General features: G+C 35.3%; 1 protein-coding gene across 1 annotated transcript in view; it reads right to left on the bottom strand.

Moving 5' to 3' along the window:
• The window catches only part of LOC150084260 (dynein regulatory complex protein 9-like), a 95115-nt gene that overhangs the window by 15643 nt on the left and 65149 nt on the right, over positions 1–14323 (bottom strand). The window contains exon 7 of the mRNA XM_090376167.1: positions 4115–4189. Coding sequence (XP_090232293.1) covers positions 4115–4189 — 75 coding nt within the window. The remainder of the gene's footprint in view (positions 1–4114; positions 4190–14323) is intronic.

The following is a 14323-nucleotide window of genomic DNA, read 5'->3' as shown; positions in this document are numbered from 1 at the left end:
CTTTAGTAATATATACCTGGAAAAATTTATAAATGATCAAATGAAAACCAAAATAACCTTACAACAACCTTAAAAGTCACAAACTGCACGCTTCAAAGTCACAATTTTTTATGGTCTCAAACAAGCACAAGTTCAGTTTCCTGTATTTATAAATATTTATATTTATATATTAAATAATAATATTATTAAATATTTATATTTTTAGAAAATATAAATATTTATATTTTCATTGTCTCAAATACTAAGTATTTCAGACAATGAATTAAAAAATAGGGAAACAGTTTCCCATTTCTAGTAAAATGTCTGAATAATTTTATTTACTGTGTGCATCCTTAAATATGAATAACAGTAATGAAAGAAAAATTGTAAAACTAATATTTACCTCCTCAGACCAGACAGTTGCAAGTTAAATGTATATTGTTTATTATGTTATATGTTAGTATATTGTTTATTATATAAGTTATGTTAGCCTTAAGGGAAAGAAACCACTACAAACCATTTTACTGACCCTCACAAAATTCTGATAGTATACTACATCAAATGGTGCACTACAGAATATAGTATTCCATCAGAAATAGAACACTACAGAATATAGTATTCCATCAGAAATAGAACACTACATTCTGTAGTGTACCATTTGGAACACTGCAGAATGCTTTTGTAGTGAATTTTAAAGGCATACTGGCTGCAGTAGTACATGGCCATTCTAGGTACTTCTCAACTGTGCTACATATTATGACTATTTTGGGAAATTCCTAGCTCTGCTACATATTACTTATTCACAAGAGATGTTTTAATAGTCTTATTTGAATACTTTCAAGTTGATAACTAGGAAAGGAAAGTGTAGAAGGCATCCACTAACAAATAACATACATGTTTCCTTCTACATTCCTTCTAAAATTTGCAAAATATTTTTCTTAATATAAATAAGACAACTCCTACAAGTAAAACTGATTAGCAGTTTTCTCTACTTTCATAAAACCATAAACTGCAGTAACAGGCATACAGAATGGTGACGACAAAAATTGAACTTGTAACTAGATCTAATGACAATTAAACCAGCAGTGGCTACATGACACCTAACAGGTTCTGCTCTGAAACATCTATTGCACATTACTTTCCAGTTTAAGAAAAGTGGCTATTATCCACTCTACTTCATAAATGTGTACACAGAATTAATTGAGTAGTTTTGGAAGTGACACATTATTGTTTATTCAGAGTAATTGTGCAAAAACACCTAATAGTCAATTGTCACTGTTCTTTCAAGTATTTTTGTTTACCGTTCTGTACATTTGTTTACATTATCATTGTAACATTATAGTTAACAGTATTGTTATGGTGAGTTAATGTTCATTTTATGTTTGAATTATTATATTATATAAGTAACAATATACATTCAGCAATCACTGAATTATGACCAATCCATCTGCAATGAACTATGCCACATAGCTCACAGTATAACAAGCTGAACAGTTTCATATGCTAGGTCAATGGTAATTTACATCTGTTCAAGCAATTCAAAGTGATAATGTAACAGTTATGGGGATGTAGTAAAGATATCACTGAGTTTCAAAGGGCATGATTGTGGAAGCTTGCGTGTTGGGTGCTTCCATATCAGAAATGGCATGGCTTTTTGGTTGCTCACAGCCACTGTGGTTAAAATGGCAAAAGAAAGGTGTCAAACCACCTCCTGCCGACAGAACTGTAAAGGATTATGCATGGATGTTTGTGGTGAGCAAAGGGTGCAGTGCATTGTATGGGCTCAATGGCAAGTCACTGTGTGACAGCTGAGATGGAAATACACTATGGGAATGCAAGAACAATATCCCAAAATGTGCGACACACTCAGATGTGTGGTGGTTCCACAGTAGGCGACCCAAAAGACGGGTATCTTTTTCTTTTTTTTTTTTTTTTTTTGTTAGTTGTTGGTGCATCGGCTTCTGTGGCCGTAATGCACCTCCCAAAGTTTTTGCATTTTACTCTGATCCAAGCCCGAGGCAGGATTTGAATACACAACCTTTGAGTTGCCAGGCAGGCACTTTACCCACCCGGCTAGCCCGGTCGGCACAGGTACCCTCTCCTCACTGCTGATCATTGTTGACAGCAAATGCCGTGGTCTCAACAACACACTGGTTGGATGCTGTAAGATTGGAAATGAGTATACTGTTCATATTATTTTTTAAGGCTTTAATTTTATAAAAAAAGCCTTACAAAATTTTCTACTGAAAATTTTCATTTTTCATGTAATTGAACAATAAAACAAAGCAGACTTGCTTTAAAAATACACTTTATTACATTTCATACTGGTATATTTAATTTTCTATGCATAAAATGATATGCATTAATTATTTATTAATTTATAAGAAGTATTTCTGAATACTTCTGACTGAAATAAGGATCTGTAGTAAAATTTTTTGAGATTCTTATTTCTAAAAGTTAGCAAGTATGGACATGGTATTCTCACTGAAATATGCCATAAATTAGTAGTGGTAAATGCACTGTACAGGGTTCATGCTGAACTTAATGTTGATGCTGGGTACATACCATATTATGTAAATAGACTATAGCAGAGGAATCCAATTCAATGATGACTTACGGCCTCATCTGAGTTCCTTCTCATGCAATCTTTGAGCTTAATGCTCTTAGCTTGTTTTCAGATTCAAATATATAATAACATTTAACCCCAGGGGCTCACATCTGGTGAGTATGGGCTTGGCACACCCAGGGTCCTAAGCTGGATATCATCATTCTTCTCTTTCATCATTCATCTCTTTCTTGGTGATTCCTTTCTATTTCTGACACACTCTCTCTCTCTCTCTCAGGGTAACTCAGGAATTTTTTTTGGCTGGTGCAGCATAATCCTCAGGCTTCCTTTCACCATATGGCTAATAATAATAATAATAATTATTATTATTATTAATCACATTGTTTTGCTTAATATACTTGTTATCTCCTTCTCCAATTCATTCTTCTTGTCAGCTGGTCAAGCAGCAACTGTTATGTAATGCAGATATGCTAAAAAAATCAATAGTGTAATGACTTTACTAAGCTTATTTTTATTGTTATTTACCCTCCATTTGATGAGGGATAAAAAAAAGTACTGCAGGAAAATCTCATTAATTAAATGTTTGAATCCAGTTTGAACAATCCAAATTTCATTTTGATACCAAAATCAAATTTTACATATAGCACCAGTCACTGTATTTTCTGAGTTTTTAATGGATAAATAAAAGACCAGCCTATTCTTGAAGGGTATTTTGAGTTTCAGTTGAGAGTTCAGTGTGGCTGAAGAGCAGGAAAGGGGTTTCTGGCTCATGGGACACTTCTACCCCCCACTCCATGTACTACTGTTGAGTTAACAAATTCTGAAAATAATTAGAAAATAAATGTGGCTAATTAGCAAACAAGCCTAGCTTCTCCCACAAGTTGCTTTCCTGCACTTTTCCCCACGATTACATTATTTCCAAGGATGATTACTTTCTTAAGAAAGTAGGTTATGTTTGGTCAGGTCAGGTTATGTTAGGTTAGGTTATGCCGCCATGCGAGAGGGATTTTGATTTGCTTCTATTTCTGAGGATGCTTACTTTTCTTAAATGGGTTAGGTTACGTTATGCCGCTGTTCAAGGGATTCCATTTCCAAGGATGCTGAAGATTTATCTCCTTCTCTTTTTGGGTAAATCTTCAGCAGCCTCGGAAAAGTCAGCTAGGTGGAAAATGCAATGTAATTGCAAGGAAAGGAATGGGTGGAAGGAGCTAGGCCTGCCAATCACTGTTTCATGCCACACTGCACATCAGCACAGCCAATTTAAAGGGGTATCGTATACTAAAGATTAACCAGTTTTAATTATTCCACTGAAGAAATGAACGGTAATTAGTAGTAGTACTAATTACCATTCAATGTATAGTCATTCCTATTTTAACAATTTTAATTAGTATATCACTATAGTCAGCTGATATTAAATGCAGTCTGAAGTACACAGTGATGTCTGTTTTCTCAATAATAAAAAAGATTGAGATAAAATTAAGACAATTTCAGAATCTAAAATAAAATCAGACTATTTTATATAAAGCTGTTTCAAATTTATATTCATTAATTATCATTTACAATACTTACACTCTCATCAGCTGTAAGATATGCTTCTAATTCAGTTGTTACTCTAGTTTCACAATCAATTTTGTCTTTCAATTTCTAATAAAAGAAATAGTAAAGGTAGTGAATACCCAAGATTAGTGAATATCCAAGATATTGTGATTAGAGCAAATGAATTTAGTCAGCTAAAAACAACAGCTCACCCAATATTTTGTTAAAAAGATCCAGCAAATAGGTTGGTATATTTGCTAACAATTGAGGAATGCTACCAGTAAGAATTTTTATGTGCAGTTACAGTTAACTATAACATAAAATCTTTAATGTATAATCTTAGACTTCTTATAATGTATAAGACACATAATGTATATGGTTGATAACAAATATCGGATATCTGTGTTATAGAGCTGTGGAGTTACAGTTTAACATTAAGAGGCTCTCTCTATAGTTCTGTGAATAATGTAGTAGTAGTGGCATGTGATGCAAGAAAGCAAGTGTATGAGCTTATGCAGCATCAGCCAAAAAAAAAAAAAAAAAAAAAAAAAAATCACACCATTCCTTCCAAACTCCTGTCCAATTCCTCCTTAAATTTATTAATAATAAATTTAAATTTATAAATGTAAATAATCTCATATTTACCAACCTTATATATTATGTATCCTAAATGTTAAAATAAGTCCACTGTGACAGTACAGTGACTTCATCACTTGGCACTCATTTGGAGAGGTCTGATTCGTTTCCTATCAGAGACTGGAGGAATTCTTAAATGACTCTTCATGTGGGACTGTAGTTAGCTGATTTCAAGTAGTATGTAATTTATGTGATTTGTCTTGTACGTTATTATCAATTTTTCATATGTACAGCATGGAAATTAGTGTGAGCACATGGGACAGACACCCCGGTACAGACATAATGTACACAGTGTAATGTGACCTTAAATATTGATGTGCTATATTAACACATCAAATGTATTAAAATGTACCTATAAATAATTTAATTCCCACATGCTACTTTTGAAATCTCCTATGCATGCATAGCTTTTAATATTTTTCAATTCAGATTATACAAGGAAGCTATTAAACATTTTAGCACTATACAGTGAAAGTGTTGTTTCATTTATCTAATTGCCTACCTCCATATAACGATGGCCTTTGCCAGGCACATTAGAAATACAGTGATGTGGCTTATTGTGACCACTGTGAGTCCCAGCTTAATTAATAACAAAAACTGATGAAAAGAATACAACTGTTCAGTGTTGTTTATTTGATGCAGAGTTGAAATGTGTACAAAAAAAAAAAAAAAAAAAAAAAAGATGGAAGAGGACAGAAAGAAAGCATTAAAATCAAACAATATAAAATACTTTAATTTGATTGTCCACTATTTCTTCAAGAAAGTCATCAATAAAAATTTACTGTCATAATGTTTCTAGAAATACATACAAACTATTAAAAACAAATACAGAAAATATTAAAATCAAGAATTAGAAAAGAATTAATTCTCTACTGTAAAACAGATTGGTAGAAATAGAGATATGGTACTTTCTCTCACAGAGTAACAACACTGATAACCATATGAACTGTAAGAAACAACAGCAGTAACTAGGCATGCAATGTGTTAGTGTTCAAGAACAAATTGGGACACTATGTACCTCCACTGCACATGCATAAATAATGAAAAGGCAAAAACACAATAACAAAAGCCAAAATGCTGATTACAAAAAGTTTTTTTTTTTTTTTTTGTATTTGTATACATCTCACTGGGACTTCATAAAAGTGATAACATTATCGATGATCACAATGAACAGTGTGCACTGTTCATTGTGATCAAAATTTATGAAATTTTGTATGATGCATATCTAGCACTGTTTCAAAAAGAACTATCAATAATATGAGACAAAATATGTAATCACAAGGAGGAAGATGATTAGTTATCATTTATGTCATCAAAGAAAAAAAGGTAAAGTGCAGCCATTATCAACCCACTGCAGGATGGAAGCCTCCTCAACAATTCATGCTGAGGGAAATGGACCATAATCTGCCACGCTGATACAGTGCGGGTTGGCAGATCGACCGTATTCAGCAGTCAGGGGCTTCAACCCCAGTCTACTCAAAGAGCGTGCTAGTGCACTCCCGCTCTGACCACTCGGCTACGGAGGCCTCCATCAAAGAAAACTGGTACTTAATTAGAAACGGTGATTATTAGCATTAGCATTAGTAGAGGCATATGATACAAGAAAGCAAGCTTATGCAGCATCAGCCAAAAAAAACTTCCACTTCACCCCTCCGTTTGTTCGAAATACCTGTCCAGCTGAGCCTTAAATTTATTTAGGCTATCAACTTCCACAACAAGGGATGGAAGTCTGTTCCACCAACCAATTACCCGTTGGCTAAAGGCAAATTTCCGCACATCTGTCTTTACTCAATATCTATCCTACATCTGTCTTTCCTCAATTTGAATTTATGCCCTCTCAGGTGATTATTCTGAGCAAGAGGCAGAATCCCATCAGCATTGAGCATGCTCAAACCATTCAAGGCTTTATACACCTCTATCGGATCACCTCGCCGGTGCCTAGTCTCCAGACACTGTAATTTGCAAAACTTAAGCCTTTCTTCGTAAGAGCAACCCTTTGTTCCATTCGCTATTTTTACTGAGTGGCCAGTTTATTAGGTATATCGATCTAAGAGCGAGTATAACTTCCTTTAGCCCTCAGAACAGCCTCCACAAGGTGCAGAAAGCATTCTACAAGATACTGGTGTATGCAGACTCAATAACATTATGCATTTGCATCAGATTAGATTAGAAGGTGGATTCCTGCTGTGAACAACCTGTTTCACCTCATCTCGCAGATGCTCAATCAGATTAAGATCAAGTGGCTGAGAAGGCCACTGAAATATGGTAAAATCATCCTTTTGCTCTTGGAATCATTCCTAGACAATCTGTGCCTTATGACATGGTGCTGGAAGTAATTATTACCAGATGAATATGAATGTGAGGGGATCCCATCACCGGCCTACAGTGTTGACACCTAGCATAAGAGGTCCATTGATTTATGCTGTTGTTGCTATACTCTCTCCTGCCATTAGCACAGAACCATTGAAACTGGTATTTGTCAGACCAAGCAACCTTTTTCCACTTCTCAGATATCTAATGTACCTGTAGCTACTTGCTTTTAGCAGAAGACCGCAGGTGGCATTGAATGGAGCATGTTGGGAATGGTGGGAGGTGTTTTACCAAGATCATTAATATATGAGTTGGAAGTAAAATGGAATGCTAGCAGGTCACCTTTATCTTTGGCTGACAGCGCCTCCATAGCCAAGTAGGCAGGAGCGGCAGTGCGTAGCACACACTTCTTGATTAGACCAGGGTTTGAGCCCGTGACCACCAAATATGGAGGATGCGGAAAGGTCAGGGAATGACCACCGCATATCCCTGGAGCAATAATGCCTTAGTTGCTAATGCTCCTAAAAACTAAATATCAATATCAATCCTTGGCTGAAGTCACAACAGAACCATCTGATTTTTACAGAGGTGGGAGCAGAGATGGGCAAAAGTTGCAGCCAATAGCTTTGGCAAGAGATCAGAATGCTTGGCTACCATTCGGCAAGAAGCAAATTTTCTACTCTTAGTATGTTCAAAAATTTCAAAGTCTAGTTTGGACTGATTAATAACTGCTTTGCAATTGTTGCAAGCTTTGGTGTAGGCAGAAAATGAAACTGAAGAATTGGAAACAAGCCAATAATGATATGCAACATTCTTCTCTTGAACAGCCTTAGCACATTTATTGGAAAACCAAGGTTTAGATAAAGGACTAGATTTTAAAGTGGAGTGTGGAATAAAAGATTCCATTCCTACATTAACAATTTCACTGACACAATCTGAGCAAACATTGACATCAGAAGTTTTGAAACAGTAATCCAACCAAGAAAAAGAAATCTCACAGGTCATCCCATTTTGCATTCCTGTAATGGCAAACAACAAAAGGTTGGGAATAGCTATAAGGTAAAGGCTCCATTGGAGAAGAGACAATCACCAAGTTGTGATCTTAGGTGCCTAAAGGACTACTCACTTCAGCTGGGTAGTTAGAAAGGTTGTTTGTGAGAAAAATATCAAGCGTATTGGCTGTATGGTTAGGATTGTCTGGTATTCTGGCAGGTGAGCCAATCTGTGCAAGGTCATTAGTAATAATAATTGCAAAAGCCTCAGCATCTCGACCAGCTGGGTCTGTGTGACTAGAAAACGGAAGCCAGCTGGAGTTATGAACATTAAAATCACCAAGGAAAATTACCTCACTATTAGGAAAGTTGGACTGGAGAAATTAAGTTGCAAAGAGAGAAAGTCATAGAGTTCCAAGTGATTAGTGGAGTTGGGAGAATGGTAGAGAGAACAGATGAATTTGACAGAATGACGTAGAGAGGTTTTAAAGAGGAGAAAAGAGGAGATGCCAAATTACCAAGTCTCTGACAAGAAATATCGGAACGGACATATGCACAAGTACCACCTTTGAGACGAAAGGAACCATACAGTGAATAATTTGGGCAACTGAGATGAGCAGTGGTTGAATCAGCTGATAACTGAGATTCTGTCAAAAGTACATGGGGTTTGGCAGACTGTAAGTGGAAATGGACATTGTTGAGATTAGAACTGAGACCATGTATATTTGTGAAATGAACTAGGAAGCTTCACTTCAACTAGATAACAACACTATACATAATGTGCTACTGTTGCAGTTACCTTACTTTTGGGACAACCCTCATACACAAGTCTCTTTCAGCGTGAAACTTTATAAAGCTTTAAAACTTTATTTTTCACTCTTCAGTGTGAAACTTTATAAAGTTTCACACTGAAGAAGAAGACTTTCCAAACTAATTTTGAAACTTTCCTATCCCAGCATATTTTCTGGGTAAGATTTAAAATATTGTCTTTTATATGGATTTTTTAAAAATAATACTGAATACTGATGTGGTATTATAACTATAATACCACTTCTAACATTAACCTGCACATATTATCAAATATCTTCCATGAAAGTCAAATCTTCTGAAAAGGTAAAATAGAGAAAAGAAAAATTGTTTTACTTTGTTCATATAAATTTAAAACCTGGCTGGTTGTTTTTGCAAAACCTAATCCATAAAGATGAAAAAAATGACAGTTTGTTTCATCAATGTATAAACAAATTTAATGATTAACTTCCTTTTTTTTTTGTTAGTTATTAGGAAAGTTGGACTGAAGAAATTAAGTTGCAAAGAGAGAAAGTCATTCTCTCTAAAGACCATTCACATTTTTTTAAAAAAAGGAAAATTACAAAATATTACAATCAAAGGAGTCAATTCCAAATTTCTGCAATTGGCGAGCTAAAAAGTACTGAAAAAGGGAAAAGGTTCTTATATAAATAAGTAATATACAGTGTGTTACCTTTCATGCATGTTCAATTTTTATTTTTAAAATAACTGCATTTTTTTTTGTAATTAATAAAAGTGAAAAGTAAATAACTAATCATCTTATTACCATTTAATTACTGAATAATTAATAAGGTCCAAAATGGGTAACTCACCTAGTGAGATCGGCAAAAGGGCTTCCATATGAGGAGAGACTTTGAATTGCAGTGTCTCTCCTCATATGCTGCAACCCTCCTTTTTTGGGTTGTAGAGCTTAGAAACTAGGCACCTTAGATGAAACTTGATTGAGGTGTTTAAGGCTCAGAGGCATAAGCAAAATGAATAAGGACGAAATTTTCACAGTTATAAATGATTCTAGAGAAAGGGGTCATAATTTCAAGTTACGGCGGGAGTGGCTTAGAATGGATTGCAGGAAGTTTTATTTTAGCCAGCGAGTTATAAATTACCGGAATAAGTTACCTACATGGGTGGTAGAGGCTGACAGTTTGGGGAAATTCAAAGGTCAGCTGGATAATTACCTAAGGGAGACGAAGGAGGGAAATGCATAGGTTGTCCATTTCCTTTTCTCTTATTAGTTATTATTATTAATTTTCTTCTTATTATTATTATTTTTTTATTTTTTTCTTATTATTAATTTGTTTTTATTCTTATTATTTTATTTTTTGTTATTTTATTTTAATTTATTATTATTTTTATTTTTTGGCTGGTGCAGCATAAGCCGTAGGCTTCTTTGCACCATGTGGCCATTACAAATAGTAATACTAATACTAATAATATATAAATAATTTTTTTTTACATTACCATGCATACCTCAACGTAATACCTATTCAGTGTTTTCCAATATTTTACTTATTTCCTCCTAGATTGTTGATAAAAATTAGCATTAGCAGAGACATAAGATGCAAGGAAGCAAGCTTATATAGTATCAGCCAAAAAAAACCTTCCTCTTTCACCCATCCATTCACTCCAAAAGTTTGTCTAGTTCGCCTTGAATTTATTTAAGCTGTCAACTTTCACAACGACAGAAGTTTGTTCCAGCAATCAACCACCTGCTGGATAAAGGCAAATTTCCACACATCTATTCTAAAACTCTTTCCTCATTTTGAATTTATGCCCCCTCAGGTGTATAATCTGAGCAAGAGGAAGAATCCCATCAGCATTGAGCTTGCTCAAACCATTCAAAGCCTTATTATTAAACACCTCAATCAGATCGCCTCACAGGTGCCCAGTTTCCAGATTCTGTAATTTACAGAACTTAAGCCTTTCTTCGTAAGAGAAACCCTTAGCACACATAACCTTGGGTGAGACCTCAAGGCTGAGAAATGAGGAATGGTACTTCAATTCTACTGCTACTCGACAAGTGTCGAGTAGCAGTAGAATTGAAGAGACAAGCAAGGATGAAATGTTTACAGCGGAATAGCAGAGTGAATAGTGAACGCTACAAGGAAAAACAAATTGCTGTAGCTAGGTTGCGTAGAAAATAAAGAGAGAAGCTTTGAGAAAGAAGGTCGACGAAATGGAGGAATATTACAACAAGAAGGAAAGAAAAAAGTTTCATAAGAAGATTAAAGAAAGTACAGAGGAATTCCGATCAAAAGTTACTGCATGTAGGGATAGTGAAGGGAACTTGGTGACTGAGAGAAAGGAGGTTCTGAAACAGTGGAAAAAGTATTTTGAGAGCATTCTGACAGGATGTAAGACTGAAACAAAACAGTTATTGTACTATACAGTAGAACCATGCATTGAAAACCCTAGTTTTGAAGAAACTTAAAAAGTTATTAAGTGCTTAAAGAACTTTAAAGCACTAGGTGCTGATGGAATAACTGCAGAGTTGCTCAAGGACAGTGGAGTGACACTATGGAGAAGAATACATAATCTGATACTATTAATATGGTCTGAGGAAAAAATCCTGGATGAATGGACACTTGGAATCATACAGCCAATTCACAAGAAGGGTGATAAACTGCTTTGCTCTAACTATAGAGGTATTACATTGCTGAGCATTACTTACAAGGTTTTTTCAGAAGTTATTTATAACAGACTGGCAGCATATTCAGAAAAAAATCATTGGAGAATATCAATGTGGTTTCAGACCCAATCGCTCAACAACTGACCAGATTTTCATTTTGAGGCAGATACAGGAAAAAGCATTTGAGTATAATATACACTTATTTAACCTATATGTAGATTTCAAACAAGCTTTTGATTCACTCAATAGAGAGGAAATAATAAATGATCTCCTTCTCCTGGGCATACCTGCAAAGATTATTAGGCTCATAAAAGCAACCCTGGCTGGCTCTAAAGCAGTGGTGAGAATTTAAAATGAGTTGACGACTCCCTTTGACATTAACGCTGGTATTAGACAGGGTGATGCACTCTCTACTGTGTTATTTAATTTGGTTTTAGAGGCGGCTGTCAGAAAATTAGAAGTGACTGGACACATAGCCACAAAGACAGTGCAGGTCTGTGCATATGCTGATGGTGTCGCTATTATCAGTAGGGCTAAAGGAGCACTGGAGGAAACAGTGGCCAGGCTGGATAGTGAAGCACAAAGAAGAGGACTTAGGATAAATGAACTGAAGACAAAATATATGGAAGTCTGGAGAATGGCAGATAACACGGAAAATTTAAGAACTAACAGCTTCTCATTTGAGCATGTTCAAAATTTCGCCTATCTAGTTTCACAGATAAACCAGTCCAACTCTATTACTATGAAATGAAGTCCCATATCCTGAGTGGAAACAGATGCTTCTATGCACATGAAAAACTAATGAAGTCCAGAGTATTGAACGGACATTTAAAATTAAGGATATATACATAAGTCTCATTAGATCAGTTGTAACATATGGTTTGTGAAGCTTGGACATTAACGAGTAAAGATGAGCAGTTGTTGAGAGTGTTTAAGTGTAGAATTTTTCTAAAAGTATTTGGGCCCATACAAGACGTTGATGGATCCTGGAGAATCAGAATGAATCATGAACTCAACAATCTTATTCAGGGTGCGGACATCATCAGATGTGTGAAGAGCCAGAGACTTTCCTGGTTGGGACATGTAATGAGAATGGATGACAGCAGAATAACTAAGAGGATAATGAAATGGAAATCTATCAGTAGGAGGGTAAGAGGAAGACCACGAAAAAGATGGATGGATGATGTACAAGAGGACTTAAAGACCACGAGAATAAAAAGTTGGAGAAGTTTGACTTCTGGGAGGGCTTACTGGTGGAACATCATTGAGAAGGCTAAGACCCACCCTGGGTTGTAACACCAGAAGAAGAAGACTTATTTCCTCCTGGATATTAATAACAATTGAAAGAAAACACATTTCACATTTCTGATCTGATTAATATAATAAACAAATAGCAATAATTCAAGATTTATATATTTAGTAAACTGATAGCAAAAAGGAGCTCATCAAAAAAGTGACCACTTCATATGCATGAACCAAGAACATTTTTTCTGCACATCCACCATATTGCCCATTCATCCCCTCAACGTGCATCACCACAAACAACATCCAGTACTTCAGCTTTAATATGCAGTACAGTAGGATCATAAGGTGTGCAAACTCAGAGTACGTGATGCCATTCATACATGACTGATCCCTGATTCATACCTATATTAGCAACATGTAGTTAAGCTTGTCCATTTTATGATGGCAGTCAGCAGAAAATGAGAATGGAAGGGAAGGAAGGGGAAAATTAATGTCAGAGTGGATATGCAGTATCAGCTTTTCATTCAGATGAGTAAAAATTCTGTACTTGAACTAGATGATATACCTTATGGATTAATAAGAGCAATAATGTATATCTTTACCCTAAACATGGCTTCCCCTAAAGGCATGCCCTTTATGAGGATGTTCCTTTAGGGAATCCTGACTGTACTGTTAGATTTATGTATATCACATTTATAGAAATAAAGTTTATATATACACACACACATACATAGTTTATAAGAATTCGCCTAGTTTTACCTTAGTACAATAGTTTTCTATAGGGGGAACCCCAACTTACATAAAACAATGCCTTTTACACTACATACATACATAGTTCAAATTTATGGATAAACTATGGTGTATCTACACCGATATTATATAGTTAATTACCTAAACCCATAAGAAATTATGCCTTGTGCATTTCATCTTCTAATACATTACTATTTATACACCATTTGGCATCTCTCATATTGTGGAATTAACTTCGCAACTGTGATGGCATGTTGCATTACCAGGGTACCTGCCCACTCACTGATGATGAAGCCAAATAGCTACGAAACGATCGTCTGGGTGGTGGTATCCACTGAAAATAAATAACAGCAGTCTTCTCTACCAGAGAAGCGTTATTTATTTGAAGTAGTGCAATATCAGCTATCTCGTGAAGGCAACCACAATATGAGATACAATTAAAACAATGCCTTTTACACTACATACATTTCAGTTCATTTTACACTACATACACATACAGTTCAAATTTATGGATAAACTATGGTGTATCTACACCGATATTATATAATAAATTCTCACTTATGCAAAATTACCAGGAACCTAACCCTCAAGTACTTTTTGAGACCCTGTTGTATATGGATAGCCTACAAGGTGTGACTATTACATAATGAGATGGCATACAGCCACTGTACACCAAGCACCCTGTGAAACAAAGGCATAGCAATTGGTCTTGAACCTTTCCCTCATTGTCTGCCAAGTCATATTCCAATATGTGCATTCACTTTACACTGAGACAGGTTTCATTACCTTATGTTTCTGCAGTTGGCCAAAAAAATGACAGACAAAAGAATTGAACAACTAATCAACCTCAAATTTTTTAACAAAACTAAAGAAAAC

This window comes from Mastigoproctus giganteus, chromosome 6, assembly GCF_048544385.1.
Source record: "Mastigoproctus giganteus isolate SK-2022 chromosome 6, ASM4854438v1, whole genome shotgun sequence".
NCBI lineage: Eukaryota > Metazoa > Arthropoda > Arachnida > Uropygi > Thelyphonidae > Mastigoproctus > Mastigoproctus giganteus.
The sequence above is the reverse complement of the archived record's forward strand: the minus strand, read 5'-3'. Positions and strand labels throughout refer to the sequence as shown.